We start from the raw sequence: 17917 nt of genomic DNA on the forward strand, positions 1-17917 counted from the left end.
TGTACGTATCTCTGCCATTTGTTCATACACGTGCTGCACGCTCACGACAAAGAGAAATAAAAACATGCTGAATTGAAACTTTTTAAAAATCCTGACTCAATATTGGAGTTACTTTTGCCTGCTGGAGGTCGGACGATACCATGGCTGAAGTATTTCTCTTTGACAGGTAATGCTATGTTTTAAAACTATTTTTGTCACTTAAAGCTGATGTAGATTGGGTTGTTATGAATGGGTTACATGCACTGAAGTGTTGTTCAGCCATTGAAATATCCTGGTGAAAGATTGACGTGACTATTTTCAGTTTCATAAGGGCCTTTTACAGCATCGACAATGTAGATTTATATTTAGTTTAACAACAGAACATCAGTAAATAGCGCTATTCCGCCTAGCCTGCTTTACTGAGCTGAAGATTTTATATTCACATTGGGTCATTTCTGAACAATGACAACCTGTGACGCGCTCCCTATATTGTTTACCGCTACTCTGAATATTCGGTCAGAAATAGCATGTAAGTATGGCTTAGAAATTAGTGTAATAATGAGTGTAATTCCTGCACACCGCCGGCCAAGCTTTAGCTCAACACATGAGCAGTGTTGCCAGATGTAGCTGACTGTTTCCAGCCCAAAAGCTGTCGAAAAACCGCTGAAAACCAAAAAGTGCCACCCAACAATCAATAGACTATAATAACCTGGCTTGAGGCTGAGGAGCGGGGGGTGGGGATAGGAGATGTCGCGTCAGGGAGGGAGATCACAAGCTTTTCTACACTGTTCTAAGCGTATGTACGCGAAGAACGGGGCCTAGATGGCATCTCACACAAATGTTTCATCAACTTTCATTTACAACTAAACTGAAACTTAACTTCCTCAACAAAACCACCACAAGACAAGCAGACATGGCTGAACAGTTTAATGCTTGAGTATTAAGGCATCATGATAGATGTATAAAGAACCTCTCACCATCTCCTTGTGAACCCTGTTGTAGGAGAAACTGCTGTCCTTCGTTCCACTGGCGTTCCAGCAGCTGGTCAATGCTGGTGGCCGCAGGGGGCAGCGTATCCGAACCAGATCCGAGCCCTAGAACCATCGGTCCTGCATCATACCGTATATGAAGCCCACTCAGCGGAGACCTGAAATCATTTATAGACAGCAAATGAGATGTGTACACGCGCTAATACACCCACACGTTTATCAAACAGAGCTCGTTCAGTCATGAACTAAAAATAGAAAACGATGCTCCAGTTTTTGCTTACAAACATATTCTAGACTGCTTCTATTTTAGCAACACAGCTGAACTCCTGGTCTGGCGGCCTGCCTTCAGAGACAGACGTGCTTCTCAGGGAAGCCAAACAGAGTTCACAGCTTGGCCAAGTGAGAGAGCCTGGGCCTGCGTCTCTGACACCATAAATCTCAGTGCGCTCTTGTTTGGACAGACAGCGATCTGTGTTATTATGAATGCATCCAGCTCTGGGCTCTACATCAGGGCTCTCGGGGAAAAGTGAATCTATCTCTGGGGTAATTAGCTGGGCTGAGATCAGCGCCACAAGGCAATAAATCTCCAGCAAAGGACTGTGAAGCCATATCACCTCGCACGGGCGGGTCGCTTCTCTTAGAAGCACAGAAACAGCACAGATATTTGCAGTTCATCTATGACTGTGAAAGAGATTTGTTGAGATAGAGGACATTATTTATAAATGAAATTTTGTTTACAAGTTCTAAATTTTGATAGGACAGCAGCACAGAAAGGAAAGAATTGGACACAGTGAGAGGGGAACATGACAGGGAATCGAACACAGGTTTTGCCACAACCACTGTAGAGCTGTATGTTTGCGTTCTAACCGCAAGGGTATTGCTGCTGACAACATTTTTAAAAACCATTGACAGACAATTTGTTTAAAATGCAAAACACTGAGTCAAATAATGTGAAAAACACAAGAACTTTTATCTTTAAGCGGTGTAAGGAGCAGGAATATGATGCTATATGTAAACTCAGCTGTCAAACATGTCCACGTTTACATAAATCAAATCCAGGAATTAAAGGAAAGGAATGTACAATGCAAAAATGCTACAGTGCAAAACATTTCATAAATGAGTTTAATGCGATATTTAACTGCTCACAATTGGGTCCTAGTCATATTCTGACCAAGAAATATAGATAAAATATCGATATAAACGTAACACATGCTTCAAACTATTCTCTAAACATTAAATATATACTAAAGCAACAATAATAGTACACAAAAAAAGGTAATTTGAGTAACTTAAGTGACCTGAACGAAACTCCAAAAATCAACATACCTTTTCAACTACAAATGCATCTCTGAGAGATTTTTCAGGATTAATCCATTTTATATCCTTAGTCACAGCGCAAAAAGCCCGATTTGCAACAAATACAGCATTTCTCCCTGCATATGTAGACATCACTGCCACGTCAAACTCTGAAGCCGGTTTGTAACTGTGATACGGGCGACAGCTGAGTGTTCAAAATGCCTGCTGTTCAGAAGGCAAGCGCACAAGGGAGGAACCCGAGTGATTTGAGGGGGAGGGAGGGAAGGAGGGTGAGTGGAATATGTCGGAGCCTGGAGGGAGGGGAAGTCGAGCTCAGGAATGTAAATAAGACTTACCGAGGGGAGAGGTTTGTCTTTGGTGAGTTTCCTCTTCTGGAGAAGCCGAGAGCTCCGTCTCCCAGCTCCTGATCTGAAAGGTAAACAGAGAGCAGTCGATAAGGAGCCGGTGTGCAGATGTGTGCACTAGAGAAGCCTGGGAAACAGCTCGATCCATCGCCAGACTGGTAGCCATCAGATCTCCCTCATAGAAATCCATCTAGGGGCTGGAGAGTGGTCTCTCTGGCAGCTCAGCTTGCACACTGACACCACCAAGTGTGTCACCGAGTCACCTCTCTCTCTCTCTCTCTCTCTTTTTCTTTCTCTCCCCCTCCCTTAGTTCTTCCCCTCACCCCGTCTTTCTTCCCCATGGAGGCTCCCATTGCCCTGCCTGCAGGCCCCATGCCAGACACTGCTTTTCATTTTCTGCAGTGAAAGTAATGAATCACATATGCGCCTCGCCAGGCACAACCCCCTCCCCTCCTTTCTCTCTCTCTCTTTTCTCCCCACCCCCCTCCAGTCAAACTTAGCCAATCCCATTTTTCCCTCTTACTCTCTGCTTCCTTTCCTTTTTCTCCCGTCTTGTTCTTTTTAACACTTTCCAGCCCACTAGCACCTCGAGCGCAGACTGGCTCCAGTGGGGGTGTGGGCACATCAGTATGAGCCGCCCAAAGTCTGGTATGACTTATTATGCTTGTGACCCTTCAGCTCACCCTGGATCAGCCCTGAGGCTGCAGTGCAGACTGGACCCAAAAGCATCGGGTATCACTTTACACAAATGTATGAAAATAAAAAAGGGGAAAAGACAGAAAGAGCAGGAGCAGGAACTGTTCTTTTAACGACACAGTGGAGACCTATGAGCAACAGGTGACCAGTTTGATGGAAAAGCACAAGCCAAAATCAACAAAAATTGAGCCAAAGCCTCATGAATCCTATGTTAGATTATTAGTATGTGTATGTGTGCTTTATTCTAGGGTTGCACGGTTTACCGGTAGCATGGTAGTATCTTGATACCATGGCTGCAAAATACCGGCATTAACGGTCCATCTATTAAATACAGAATGTTGCTTGTGCAATTATAGACCATTTCATTGGAATAGTCTGTGGAGCCCTTTAAGGTTGCAAAAGTTGTTGCACGTTTTCTGATGCTTCAGTTCGAACACAAATCTGAATCAGTTCATTTCTGTTCCTATCAATATGATTTAGTAGCTACAACAATCTCTTAAAAAGAACAACTCACGAAGTGAAATTCTGAAATACTTTAGAATGTTACCTGATTTAAAAAAAAATAATAATAAATTTGCCCACTTCATATAGCCTGATTTGCTCTTTTTGTAACAAATTTCTTTCTGTATACACTGAAAAAAGTGTTGCATGCAAAACTGTTGCAAACAATTTTTTGTGTTGAATTTAAACAAACAAAATAAATTGAGCAATCTTCAACTTTATTTGTTTGTTTAAATTCAGCTCAAATAAATTGTTTACAACCACTTAACGTAAAAAAATGGTAAATTCAAGGAATCATCTTTGAATAATTTTTTTCAGTGTAGTTTGTATCTTTATTTTAATGTATTTTTTGTTGGTCAGTTATCTACAAAATAAACAAAAAGAACTAATGCATTTTAGGTAAAGTTATGTGCAAATATTTTTTTCAATAATAAGGGAATTATGAATTCAGTTCAAGTAGGCCTATTATAAAATATAAAATATAGTATTTATGACCATTTTCTTTATTTCATAGATTTGAGTTAAGAATTACAGTATCGCAATACTACTTATCACGGTACTTCCGCTAGTATAGTACAGTAATGGTATCACGACACCCCTTTTTATTAATTTCTTTTAAATTCTGTGAAGTACATATATGTTGCAATTTGGTGAAAATATTTTGAATTGGATAACATTTTTACTGCTAATGTTTTAACTTCAGAAGAATAAAGATTTGGCAAAAACAATACAAACATCCAAAAACAGAAAATGCTGCAGGGGTAAAGTGTGTATTGGTGCTCTTTAGATGAGAGATTGTTTTTAAATCAGCAAACAAATCATCAATTTGAGGTACTTTTAAAAAAAAAATGTTTGCACTGTAAGGATAAAAATCATTGATAATCCCAGTGCATTAAAAATAGTGGGCATAGAGCATCCTAGATCTATAAGGAGATGTTACGGCAGAGACAGACATTCAGCATTTACACTTTAAAAGCAACTGCACTTAAAAGAAGAATTTGATTGTTCCTGTTGTTTGAATTTTTTATTTTTTTTCTTCATTTCTATAGTATTTGTTTGACTTCTGGATATGTTGTATTGCACTGTAAAAACGCCAAATTCCACAAAATTAATTTATTTTGTCACAACACAAATCGATTGCCTTAATGTAATAAATCGAAGTGGATTAAACAAAACAATTTCCCCAAAATCTCCATAATTGTGTTGTTTCAGCTCATTTTAAATCAGCACTTTTTCTTTTATCTCTAAGTAATTGTATTGTCGTTATATTCATTATTCATGTGATGTTTGTTTCTTTCCCTTTATCTTTCTTTTTGCTTTGTTAGTAACTACAATGTGAAATTATTATTTGAATTTAAAAACAATTACATTTATAGCTTGATGTAATCAGGTAATCTTGTCATGTGACATTGTTTAAATGACCTCCAAATATGTTTGTATATTTACACCCTGATGAAGGCAAGTTTTAAATATCTAAACCATGTTAATAAAGGCTTTTTAACCATTTTCCACATTTCTTGAGTGCCTTGGACTGAAGATTTGTTTTGTGGAATCAATAGATAGATTAACCCTGATTTTCAAATCACAACCAATAAAACATTTGTTATTCTGATCAACTGTTTTCTAATTATTATTATAATATATTTTAAAATACTACTAAATGTTTTGTCTCCTTTGACTACAGTCTTCAGTGTCATGATGCTTAGAAATTATGCAAATAAACTGATTTGTTGATACGAGCTGTCCTGCTTAACAATTTTGTTGTAGAATTAAACCTCACTGTTTTAGATGTGTTGCACTAAAAATGATCAACAAACTGGTGCCAGAATTTTGCGGTAAGCAAGCAAGCATTGCAGTCTTGAGCGGTGGTCTCTTTAAGGACGGGTGTTCTTCCTCCTATTGTTAGTCAAATGACCCCCTGACCTCTGTTTGAGGAGGAGGGCATGACTGATCCATTATTCCTCAAAGGCTGCGTCCTCTTTTTCCTCTCTCTTTTTCAACTGCTCCCCACTCCAACCCCCACAACAGAGTCCTGCAAGCTCATTCGCTCATGACGGAGACCCCCAGGGTTTAGGCAGGGTCCAGGGAAAGTGTTGAGTGGCCTGGGACGGGAAGGAGGGAGAGGCTGAGTGTAAGGTATGCCTGCCTCCTAAACCCAAGGCAATCCCCTCTGTGTCATCACTGCGGTCATTGTGCAGATTAATGAAATGTTTGAGTGCAAGCATGCTTCATTTAACAGGTATGCACACTTTCGGCTCTCTGTCCTGGGGAGTTTTGTTCTCTGCGACCTGAGGAGGTACAGCTGACCACACATTCCACATGCACAGGGGAGCGGAGAAAGAAAAGGAGGATGAGGAGGAAAAACAGGAGACGAGAGCACAGGAAAGGATTTGGGAAGGGAATCCAGTCTCACCTGCTGGGGAGCCCTCAGACTGAGCGATCAGTGCAGCCATGGCGGAGTTTGGATTCAGTCGGTTTCCGAACATATGAGATGGCGCCAAGTTAAAGGATCCCGGTAGCGAGTTTGCCTAAAGAAGAAACGAGCATAAAGTCAGACAAAAAAAAAGATGGAAACAATTTCAAATAATGTGGGTGCGCAAGTCTCTGAACGCGTGCATTATGAATGTGTCGGCTAAAAGCTGGATGATAAAACACCATGTCAGCTGTATTTCCTGTGAGCCAGGAGAATTGGCTGAGCCTGCAAGAGCAGATCTACAGCTCGGAACAACATGCAGACCATGTGCTTCTGCAGCTAATTATTTAATCCAATTAAGCCATTTCCCTAATAATGGTTGGGATTGGTTGCGGTGTTGCTTCTGAGGTAGCAGCATATGTGCGACAACAAACTTGGTGCACGGTAGAAACCACACAGACTTTTAACTGATTTGCATTTAAATCCCACTTTTTTCAGTAGGAAGGTTATAAATTACATAAAATGATCGGGGAAAATTGAAGAATTGAGAAACAGAGATGCTTGATCTTATTCCAGTTCAAGGAGTAAATAATTCAGGATTAGTAAATTGATCAAAGTGACAGTAAGAACATTTAAATTGTCCACAAAATAATTATATTTTAAATTAAAGCTGCTCTTTTCCTGCTCTAATTTCAAACAAGGTGTAAAATAAATAGAATTGACAGTAATGTTAGGAAGCATTTCCATGATAAAAAGGAACCCTAGAACTCCAAATTAATGCACAGTATAATTTCTGAAGGATCATCAATCACTGATAAAAACGTAACTTTGCCAAAGGAATAAATGACATTTTTAAAAATGGTAAAATCAAAGGGTTTATGTAGCTAGGCATGGGACAATAAAAGGTTTTAAGATTTACCGTGGTTTAGAAAAATCAAGGTTTTAAAACTGCTAAAAGTCTCTGTTATAGCGTTCCTAAGGTACATGCAAGTACCTTAAAATATATTTAAAAAGCTATTTTATACATGCAAGTACCTTTAAATTTTTTATGTGTTTTAAAGAAATCTGTGTTTTTGAAGGAAGAAAGCAGAAGTCAGTTATTTATTTTAACTATTTAGCCTGACATGTTTAATGTTATTACTGTATAAGTTATAAATATTATAAATGTTTCCTAAAATAAAATATATTGTGTTCAATGTGGAAAGATTTTTTTGTTTAGTTTTTGTTTTACCCAGACATTTGAAAATAACATATATTAGAGCAGTAAATCACCATACCACCGCACAATCGTGGTATTTTTATCCAAGGTAATCATACCGTCAGAAATGTATACCGGCCCATGCCTATATGTAGATAGTAAAATATTTCAAATGATTACTGTATATCACATAAATGCAGTCAAAAGTAAATATGCAATACATCCTAATAATTCAACCCCATTTCTCACTGCTTATTTGAATAAAAATCTGAAATTTGAATTGAATATTCTTTCCTTTAAACAAGGCTTAGCTTAGAAATAACTTTTACAAATGGCCAGTGAAAACATCTAAAAGCTGTTAAAATGCAATATGTCAAATGTTTAACAATTTAAACTCTGAAAACTGGACTGAAGCAGTTTCAATCTACTGGAATTTCTGTTAAACTGCTTTAACACAATCTACATTGTAAAAGTGCTATAGAAATAAATATGAATTGAAATTAATTGAATGAAATGTGGCATAAATGAAAATCAGATGCTCTTCAACTTTAAACTTGACATTGAATTTGAGCTACCTTAAAATTTATTATAATAATAATAATAATAATAATAATAATAATAATAATAATAATAATAATAGCAATAACAAATAATATTTCTACTGTAATTCCTAATGGTTTTATACATCTATACAAAAACTGCTATCCTGTATTCCGCAGGCCCCTTACAAACCTAGAGGCCCTCCCCATTCCTCAGCCCGGTCTTTGAGGCTGTGTGGAGAGAGGAGGGAGCATGAGCCGTATGAAGAGAACCCCTCATCCCACAACACAGCTCTCTGTCCAGCCTGTCAGCCCTCGTCCCATCAGCACGCAGAGCTCAATGTGCCCGCACTGGGGAAAGAGGGACAGCCGGATTGTTTGAGGCTTAGGGCTCTCAGCACTATTGTGGAGGTTAACGAAGAGTGGGACAGAGGTGGGCCTAGGGGGTGTGTGCTGGGGTCAAAGGTCCGCGCTGTCCTGCATGCAACCACACATTTTTTTCTGTCCAACCATTCTTTAATCCACAAAGGGAGAGTCAGTGATGGAGAGGAAGACAGGGGGAAAATGCTAAATGAATAAAATAAGGGGGTCTATCAAATCATTTTTTATTTCTCACAAATTTTATTTTTAGAAATCTATATTTAAATATAATTTAATAGTTATTATAAACTTCAATAGTCCAAAAACACACCTGATTAATTAAATCATGAACTTTAATCCTCTTAATTCTTAATTGAGAGTTTAAGTAAACTACTTGAGGAACCCTAAAATAAAATGATTGATGATTTTCTCAAATTAAAGCAATAACTACAATTAAATCGGCCTTTTGCTTTTGACAGGTGGCGAGTTGTGAGCATCTATGTGTTTCTCACATGAGGAGTGAGTCTCAGATCAGCGATGTAAATAAAGCTAGTGTGTTCATGCCCTTGAACAATAAGACAGCATAATGTGGTTCAGTAGTAACAATTAGGGCCAGACTAAATCTGCTGACAGTTTTTGTTATTTCTGCAGAGAACTTTTGTAAAAAAAAAATCCGGGGATTTATGCGGAACGACTTTGGGAGCATCATAACTAAAATGTGTACTTTTACATTACAGTACAAAGTATATGAATGGATTTTATTATAGATATACACAAAAAGAAAAGGTTTAGAATACATCAGATATTTTAATGTGAGAAATATCAAATGATTCTCACATAATTAATAACATTATTATTTTATAGAGGTAATAAATTAAAACTCAATACATTAATACAATGACAATATTAAAATTAAAGTTTAAATAGGTTGATTGGTTCCCAAAAACAATAGTTTTTAGTAAAAAGCAACTGTTGAACAACAAAGAAATGGCTATTGTTATTTACTTCAAACAAGCGATGACTAGACCTCTAGATTGCAGTTTAAACTTTAAAATGCCTTTTTTGATTTTCTATAGGACCTCATGTTATTAGGCATGGGACAGTTTTAAGGTATACCGCGGTTTGGAAAAGTCAAGGTTTTAAAACCACCAACATTTACTGCTATTCCTCTTACGGCATATGTAAGATTTTTTGTTTACATTTTTTTAAGGATAACAGCATCTCCAGCCGAAAAGATATATAAAAATGCCACTTTAAATTATAATGAAATTTGCGTTTTTTAAACTAATGAAAACAACTAATGATTCATTTGAATTATTTAGCCTGGCATGTTTACTGCTCCTAAATATTTTAAATGTTAGTAGTAATAATTAGGGACAGACAGAATCTGTGGAAAGTTTTTGCTATTTCTGCTGAGAATTTTGTAAAACAATCTGCGGATTTATGCAGAACGATTCTGGGAGTATCATAACTAAAAATCTATCTTATGAAATAAAAAAATAATACCTTTTTAACTATTATTTAATGTTTACAATGCAAAACCAATTAGATCCACTTATTTAGTAAGTAAAGTAAGTCTCATATAATATAGATCTACTAAAAGACAGAAAATATTACTTTACAAACTGTATTGTAAATAAATCATATGAAAATTTTCATTTTAGTCAATATTACTGAAATTAACTAAAAAAATGAATAAATATAAATTAACAAGCATTTTTACACAAATAAATACATAGACTCAAATGATGGGCTAAAAATCTGCAGATTCAGTGTGGGCCTAGTAATAGTTCATTCACATAGAATGTGCAGATCTCATATTTAAAGTCTCCTATGATTTAAAATTCACATACAATAGCCCATATCATGATTTGATTAGGTGTACAGCACTACTTTTATTTTATTCAGTAAAAATAAAACACATTCCATAACATTCTGCTTTATATCTGTATCACAAAATCGTACTCCCCTAAAAAAATGTATCACTCATTTAATACACTAACTACAATCTAGTAAAAAAAAAACACATTGTATTAAATGTCCTACAACAAAGCTTTAGACTAATGGGGGATATTTGCAAGTGTGTGTTAGGAGGGGCTCCACCGCAAGAGCCCTGCAGCATTAAGGCCATCAGTAGGTCTACTTCATCTCCTAATGTAAGGCCACCCTGCCTGCCGAGAGGGCAGATCTGCACAAACAAAGCCCTGTTGCCTGGAAACGACCGGTTGCTACAGCAGCGCAAGTCAAGACAAAGATGCTCATGAGAGCGGCAGAGATGGTGCTCAGTGTCTAGTGTGCTTCCAAAGGGCCCATTTGGAGCAGTGTTGGAAGCCGATTAGAATGACTTTACTTTATTATTGCTATCCAAGTGTTTGCTGTAGTTGTCGTGTGTGGGGGGAGTCAATGATTTACGCATTCACTAATAACAGAAATTAATTATTAGAGTTTGGAGAAAATGCATCCCTTAAGAAAGGATACACGAAATTGAGAAAAGATGACAGTAAATAAATGTTACAATAAATGCTGTGCTTTCGTACTTACTATGAATCAAAGGATACTGAACAAAAATAATACATAGTCTCAACAAATACAGTCTCAACAAAAATACTGAGCAAATGTAAACAATCAAACTAATGAGGTTTACATAACCTCATATATATCTTAGAATAAAACAGCGTCCTCCTATGACTTTTACTGTAAGTTAATACAAGAATAAGTGATCACATCATTTAAATTATTTAATCCTTCTTGCTGGCAAATGAGTGAAATCTAGTGATTTAACAGATATTGGTGAAGTAGGAGGTTTAAAAGTTTAATTTACGATGTATTAACATCTGTGATTAGGGCTGTGCGATTTGGGGAAAATATCTAATTGTGTTTTTTTGACAGATATTGCGATTTCAATTAGATTTGCGATTTAATTTTGTAGGCAAGCTTTAGCTCAATAATCTGTATTGTAGTTTTGTTATTGCTAAAATCAGTGAGTGTTATTTAAAAAAAGGAACTAAAAATATATCAACTTCTATTAGCAAACAACTCTGAAATTGTACTTTGCTTGCTACTAGATTGAGTGTCACTGGCAACACTTTTTAGTTGACTTTTTAGCAAGACGCTCCTCATACAGCCACTTGTGGTGCTTTTTTAGGTGCTGGTTGTTGTATTTCCTTGAGTTGTGGCAACAATTCTGCGACAGCTCTGTTTTTACGAATTACCTGGTTTTGTTTGGTGTCTGTGACTTTGAAATCAAGATATTCCCATATAACCAATGAGCTGCTTTTCTTTATATTAATTCATCTATTAATGCTCCTGTAGCGGCAGATGCCATAATCACACTCATTTGCGCTTTCTTGTTTGTTTGTTTGTTTGTTTTTTATTGGTTGCGCAATTCTGATTGAGCATAACGAAAGTGTGCTAACTCAATTGGCTAGAAAGACTGTCAAACACAGACTGCAGTCACGCATTTGCTCTGGGTTTGGGGGGGTTAAATAATATACATTTTATATCGCAGTCTCTTGCAATTAGCTAATCGCAATGTTTCAAATCATGATTGCGATTCGATTTTGATTAAGCGGACAGCCTGAGTATTATTTTTCTAAATATGCATAACATTTTTGCTTTATAAACTACCATGGTTACACTGAATGACACATTTGTGGCTATTTTATAGGAGCTTTTGTTTTCACCAAAAAAGTAAATAAAACAACAAATTCTAAAACCCAAAGCAGCAAAAAACACATTTAAAAATTTGATGCCTAAAACCCCTTTTCATCTTTAATTACTGACTCTTTTATACACAGCTAATACAAAGCTGGTTACAGCTCTTTTCTCACAATATCATTGTTTATTTGACCACACATACTGCTCTGACTGGCTAATGCAAACACAATCACATTCACCACGATGTTCATCCGTTAAAACCATACGCTTAAGCAGTCTAGTCATAAATACTTTAAGTGACTCAAAACACTGTCTTTTAAGAGCTGAAAAATGAGGTCTGAAGTGACGAACTTTACTTCTCACACTGACATGTTATGTAGACATGTAGCTCTAAGACAATTTCCCCTCATACAGTTAATTTACTACAGAAATGGCATAAATACTGCATTAGAACAAACTCAATCTCATTCATTCTGTAGAAAAGAAAAAATAAATCACATCACAAAGAAAAATGTGGATTATTTAATGCAGAAATAGCTACACCCAACGTTTACATCCGAGCCTTTTAGGAGTTAATTACTATTTGTGCCGTGAACGTGCTCAAACAGCATTTATCTTGATAAAACTGGAGCAAATTAGAGCGCGGTACAAAGACGATGAGTATAATTCTATTTAATTGGTTAATTTGGTGTGAGATGATGTATTAGGAGTAAGTGTGAGCTCAAAGTGTTGTGCGATTAGCTCTATTATTTTTCTTTACAGATGTGTGTGCTTTTACATTACACTACAAAGTATATGAATGGATTTTATTGTAGATATACACAAAAAGAAAAGGTTTACAATACATCAGATATTTGAATGTTTTAAGCACGAGGCACTGGTTTATATTTTCAGATAACTTTTTTATATTATTCCACTGAAAACTGCCTCGTGGAACATTCTAAATTCTAATAAGAAGTGTCACATGATCCTCAAATGATTAATAACATTATTATTATTATTATTATTTTATAGAGGTAATAAATTAAATTCAATACATTAATACAATGATAATAATAAAGTTTAAATAGGTTGATTTGGTGCCTACAACAATAGTCGTTATAAAACAGCAACTGTTGAACAACTAGAACAAGCAATGGCAATTGTTATTTACTTCGAACAAGTGATGACTAGACCTCTAGATTGCACCTTAACCTATAAAAAACCTCTTTTGATTTTCTATAGGACCTCATGTTATTACGCAAGGGATGATAACTGTTTTTAAGGTATACTGCGGTTTGGAAAAGTCAAGGTTTAAAAACCTCCAACATTTTCTGCTATACTGTTCCTACGGTATATGCAAAAAAAATGTATTTACTTTTTTTAGGACAACAGTATTTCCAGCAGAAAAGATATCCAAAAATGCCACTTTAAATGGTAAAGAAATGTATTTTTGAAACTGATGAAAACAGCAGAAATCAATGATTCATTTGAATTTCTTAGTCTGACATGTTTACCGTTTCATATTATTTTAAATGTTTCTCAAAATAAAGTATATTTTGTTCAAAGGGGAAAAAAGTTTTTGTTTTTGACCCCGACATTTAAAAATAATATATTTAGAGCAGCAAACACAACACTGATATTTTTATGCAATGTTATCATAAAGTCAGAATCTTATATTGGCCCATGCCTACATGTTATTAATCTTTAAATTGTCTGCTTTCTCCTATTGCTTATTATTTTTTTCATTTACTGTGAATAGAATTACTTGTGCTACAGAAATATTTGTAAATGCTCATTGTGTATACAAAAAAAAATATAATAATAATAATAAAAAATAAACTGTAATAACTAATGTCTTTGCTTTCACTTTCTTTTGTGCTAACTTGTGGAATAAATGTACAAAATATAAAACTGAAAAAACTCTGGTGGTGTATTCATTATTAAATATCTAGTAGAAACCATTTTAAGAAAATCAATATAACAATTGTTTTATGATAATATAGACCCTTTTCACATTTTCGAGATTCTCAGTCATCATAGTTTGGTAAACTTAGCGCACAGGGAATCAAAGAGTATACCAAATCCTTTTTTGCAACTCTGTTTGATGAAATAATAAAAGAAAAACTCAATGATGGTGTTATTGAGACTTTAGGAAAAAGGAAAAAAATTGTGTGAGACAAATAACGGCAGCAGGGGAGAGAACAACATCAAATTTACTCTCAGCCCCACAGACGCTGCATTACAAACACGACGGATAAACGGTAATTTGTTTTTTGTAACTTGACACAAAGATCAAATACATTCATAAATGCATAGAAATATTCATACATTGTTAAAAATCTAAATATTTCAAACTTAAGGATTTAAGATGCTGATGACCATTAAGAGTCCATTGATTTTAAAATAAAATAAAAATAAAAAAATTCACCCATTTTCAAAGCAATCCAATCAACTGAGAGGGAGGACGTGATGCATACAAGTCCTATGAAATCTATTAAACATCATTAGTTGTATTGAATACTCACGTGTGTGGATGGGGTGCTTGTGAACGGGGCAGCCGGGGGCAGTGACGTCAGTGTGGGCATAGAAGTGACAACAACTGACTGATGAGCCGGCAACTCAGAGTTTGATGTGGGCAAAGACCCTCCGAGCACCGCGCTGGGCAAAGGACAGGCTACATCACTGCTGCTGGGGTACGACCCTGCAAAAAGAGAGCAATTACTGTAAAACAGCATCATCGCCAAGCCAAATGTTCTCTTTTGATTCCCACTGAGTCCAAAATAACATTGTCTTGTTTATCAGCAGGAGATCTGGCATAGCAACTGGGGGATGTGAAACAAATCAACGCAGGTTATGACCTGTAATCTAGTGGTAAAAGCAAAGTTTTAATAGCTGTAAGGGCAACCTCTGTCCTCCAATATACCTTTGCTGGTTATCCATCTATCTTTCGAGCTGCCCCTGAGATGAACTTTGTGGACTTTGAATGGCCTGTCTGACCAGCAGACACCGTGAGCGAGCACAAAGCATTTTTTGAATCCTCTTAACATGCTCTCCTCTCCGGCCTCCCAGTGACCCAGAAAACAGTTGCCTGAATCTGACGACTCACTGTTTCTTCTGTAAAAATGACTGAGGGCCTTTAAGGTGGGGCTGGAGTGCCGGGGAGGAGTGCGGTCCATTCATATTTATGTGCTGGTTCATGACATGCACGATGTTTGTTGTTGCCGTCGTTTTATTGATTTTTTTTTCTCTCCTTTTCTCTTTCCCTCCTCCCTTGCCACCATTTCAAATAAACCCAGCTGATGGCCCAGGCTGACCCGTTGCAGAAACGAGAGAGGCCCCCTTTGCCACACAAAGGAATGAATGGCTCACGGCAGTCTACATTCACTGCTGAAACAAGGAAACATTGTTGGATTCCACGTGAAGCATTTACAGTACCAAGCTCCCAACTCCACGTATAGTATAAATAAGCTCAGACATCAATCTACAGTTATGGTTTTGTATTTAATCTCAATTTGTTGGACTTTTTTTGGGAGATTCCAATGGTTTCGGAACTTGAGGCATTAATGATTGGATTAAGCTTTAAATCATCATGCTGATCTGGTGATCTGGTTAATAATTAACATTTCGGAAAAGGTTAACCGACGGAGCATTTGATTAGAGGTTACAAGACATGAGCAACCAAACAAAGCAAGGACAAAGATCCTGTTATCTGGTGCTGATCGAACGGTCCCGATCGATCAGGACTTAACATCTCCTACTGAACCCCCCCACCCCCTCTTATCAAATCAGAGGAAGAGGGGAAATTTCAAATTAGATTAGCCAGCATTTCAAGTCAAACCCCTGTCTCCTCTCTCAGCAGAAAATCCATGCGAGTTCAGAGGGAGGTTAATGACGAGGCTCAGAACCTGATAAGGATCCACAGCACTTTCCTTATGCACTAAGAGAAGCAAGCAAGGACTGATCGGAGGTATTGTTGAACATCAGTAGAACATATTTAGGCCTTTGACGTGGCAGATGTTTTTTATTTGAATGTGGTATTGTGAGGGGCGATGGATGTTTTGAAGAGTTTTGTTTTTAGCTTCAAGATATGTTCTATCACAAACAAACAGTCGGGTTTGACATTTCAAATGCATGTCGACCGAGAGTGAGGATAAGTTACGGCACATGGCTGCAGTTAACGTAGCAAATGCATGCATCGCTCAAGAATGTTTACTTGAATGGATAGGATGGCTGCATAGTTTCATCCAGAGTAATAAATCTAGGCTTACAATGACAGTTGAACCCATAATGAAATCCTTTTTTAATATGTTGCCTCAAACATGCGTGGCTTCCTTTCAGTGGAATTGAAACTATGTGATTTTGAAAAACATCTCCATGTTATTTTGTTTGTCCGTCCAATGTAGTTCAAATGGTAAATGTTGACTACAATATCATACCGTGTTGAAAGGAGGAAAAGAAAGTCATACAGATGCACTGTGCAATGCAGAGCACTGAAAAGGAAAATCCAAGGTCTCCAGTCGTTTTATTTATTTATTTTAAGTTGCACTTAATTTAACCTAAATTCCACATTTTTGCAATGCAGTGTCAGGCAGGATATGGAGCAAAATGTAGATTTGAGCACAACTATTAAAAGACATCCATCTAAAGCATGACTACAAAGAAAAAAAAAATCTCCAAAATTACATTGTGCATGAAATGTTGCTAAGGGCTATAAATCTGTAAGCATCTAAATTTTTGCCCAGTTTGACAAGCTGACAGTAGCTGCTGAAAGCCAGTCAGCAGATAATGGTAAATCAGAATTGATACATCTGACGAAGATTTTTATATATCATTCAATGCACAAAAGTTGCATTGTTGTCTATTTTACAGCATTAACGAGTCATTGTGCTCTCAAGTCTCTCAGCTTTGCCTTCTGATTTCTGATAAAAACCAACAAAAATATTTTCCCCCTTCTAGAAATAACATCCCATATTAGGCTTGAGCAGTATCCAAATTTTGATACCATCAAACCTCCTCCCTACTTTACCTCAGTAAATGGTATTACCGTGCATAATAAAAAAAATATATGATGCAAGGCTTAGACAGTGTCAACAAACTGTTGGCTTGTGCCTAAACCATTCAGAAGCTGAATACCGTATATGCAACTAGGCATGGATAACTGTTTTTACGGTTTACCGTGGTTTGGAAAAGGAAAGGTTGTAAAACCGCCAAAATTTTCTGCTGTACCGTTTTTAATGTACAATTTTTTATCTCCAGTATCTCCAGCAGAAAAGATATCCAAACATGCCATTTTTAATTGAAAAGAAATCAGTGTTTTTTTTAATTATTTAGTCTGACATGTTTACTACTTCAAAATATTTTAGTTTCTCAAAATAAAACATATATTGTGTTCAAAGGGGAAAAAGTTGTTTTTTACCCAGACATTTAAAAAGAATATATTTTAGAGCAGTAATCACAATATTTTCATCCTCGCGGTCACTTTTTTGTTGCACAATTTGCACATTGCCTCACCCATATTTACCACCTCTGCCTTCTTATTTGGTCAAAACCCAAAATACTGCCAATCTGCAAAAGTTGTGTTCTCTTTCGAGACCAGGTCACTCAAGCCTCGTTTACACTGCCAGTTAAATATGACCCAATTGCAGTTTTTTTTGCTCATATGTGAGACAGATCGAATCTGTTCTATGACTATTGTAAACAGGAAAAAAACACATGCATTAGGATATTCATAGATCGGTTTTAAGCCTTCTTCATAGGTGGAAATACATCAGATATAAATCGGATGTGACAATGTGACTATCATGTAAACAGGCAGTAGGCTTGGGCGGTAATACGGTATACCGCGGGATTTAAAAATAGCAACGGTGTTTCAATACTGTTATACAGTCATAAAAAGCAATGCATTTAAATAGGAGACAAGTATTAAATAATAAATATTATTT

The 17917-nt window shown here is 36.5% G+C and overlaps 1 protein-coding gene across 6 annotated transcripts in view; it reads right to left on the reverse strand.

The window, feature by feature from the left end:
• The window catches only part of mllt10 (MLLT10 histone lysine methyltransferase DOT1L cofactor), a 64223-nt gene that overhangs the window by 12960 nt on the left and 33346 nt on the right, over nucleotides 1–17917 (reverse strand). For all 6 annotated transcript variants that reach the window (XM_056450172.1, XM_056450176.1, XM_056450175.1 and 3 more), the window contains 4 exons: nucleotides 14501–14676; nucleotides 6240–6354; nucleotides 2621–2693; nucleotides 957–1126 (listed from right to left, as the gene is read on the reverse strand). In XM_056450172.1, coding sequence (XP_056306147.1) covers nucleotides 957–1126; nucleotides 2621–2693; nucleotides 6240–6354; nucleotides 14501–14676 — 534 coding nt within the window. The remainder of the gene's footprint in view (nucleotides 1–956; nucleotides 1127–2620; nucleotides 2694–6239; nucleotides 6355–14500; nucleotides 14677–17917) is intronic.

Source organism: Danio aesculapii, chromosome 24, assembly GCF_903798145.1.
Source record: "Danio aesculapii chromosome 24, fDanAes4.1, whole genome shotgun sequence".
In the NCBI taxonomy this organism is placed as follows: domain Eukaryota; kingdom Metazoa; phylum Chordata; class Actinopteri; order Cypriniformes; family Danionidae; genus Danio; species Danio aesculapii.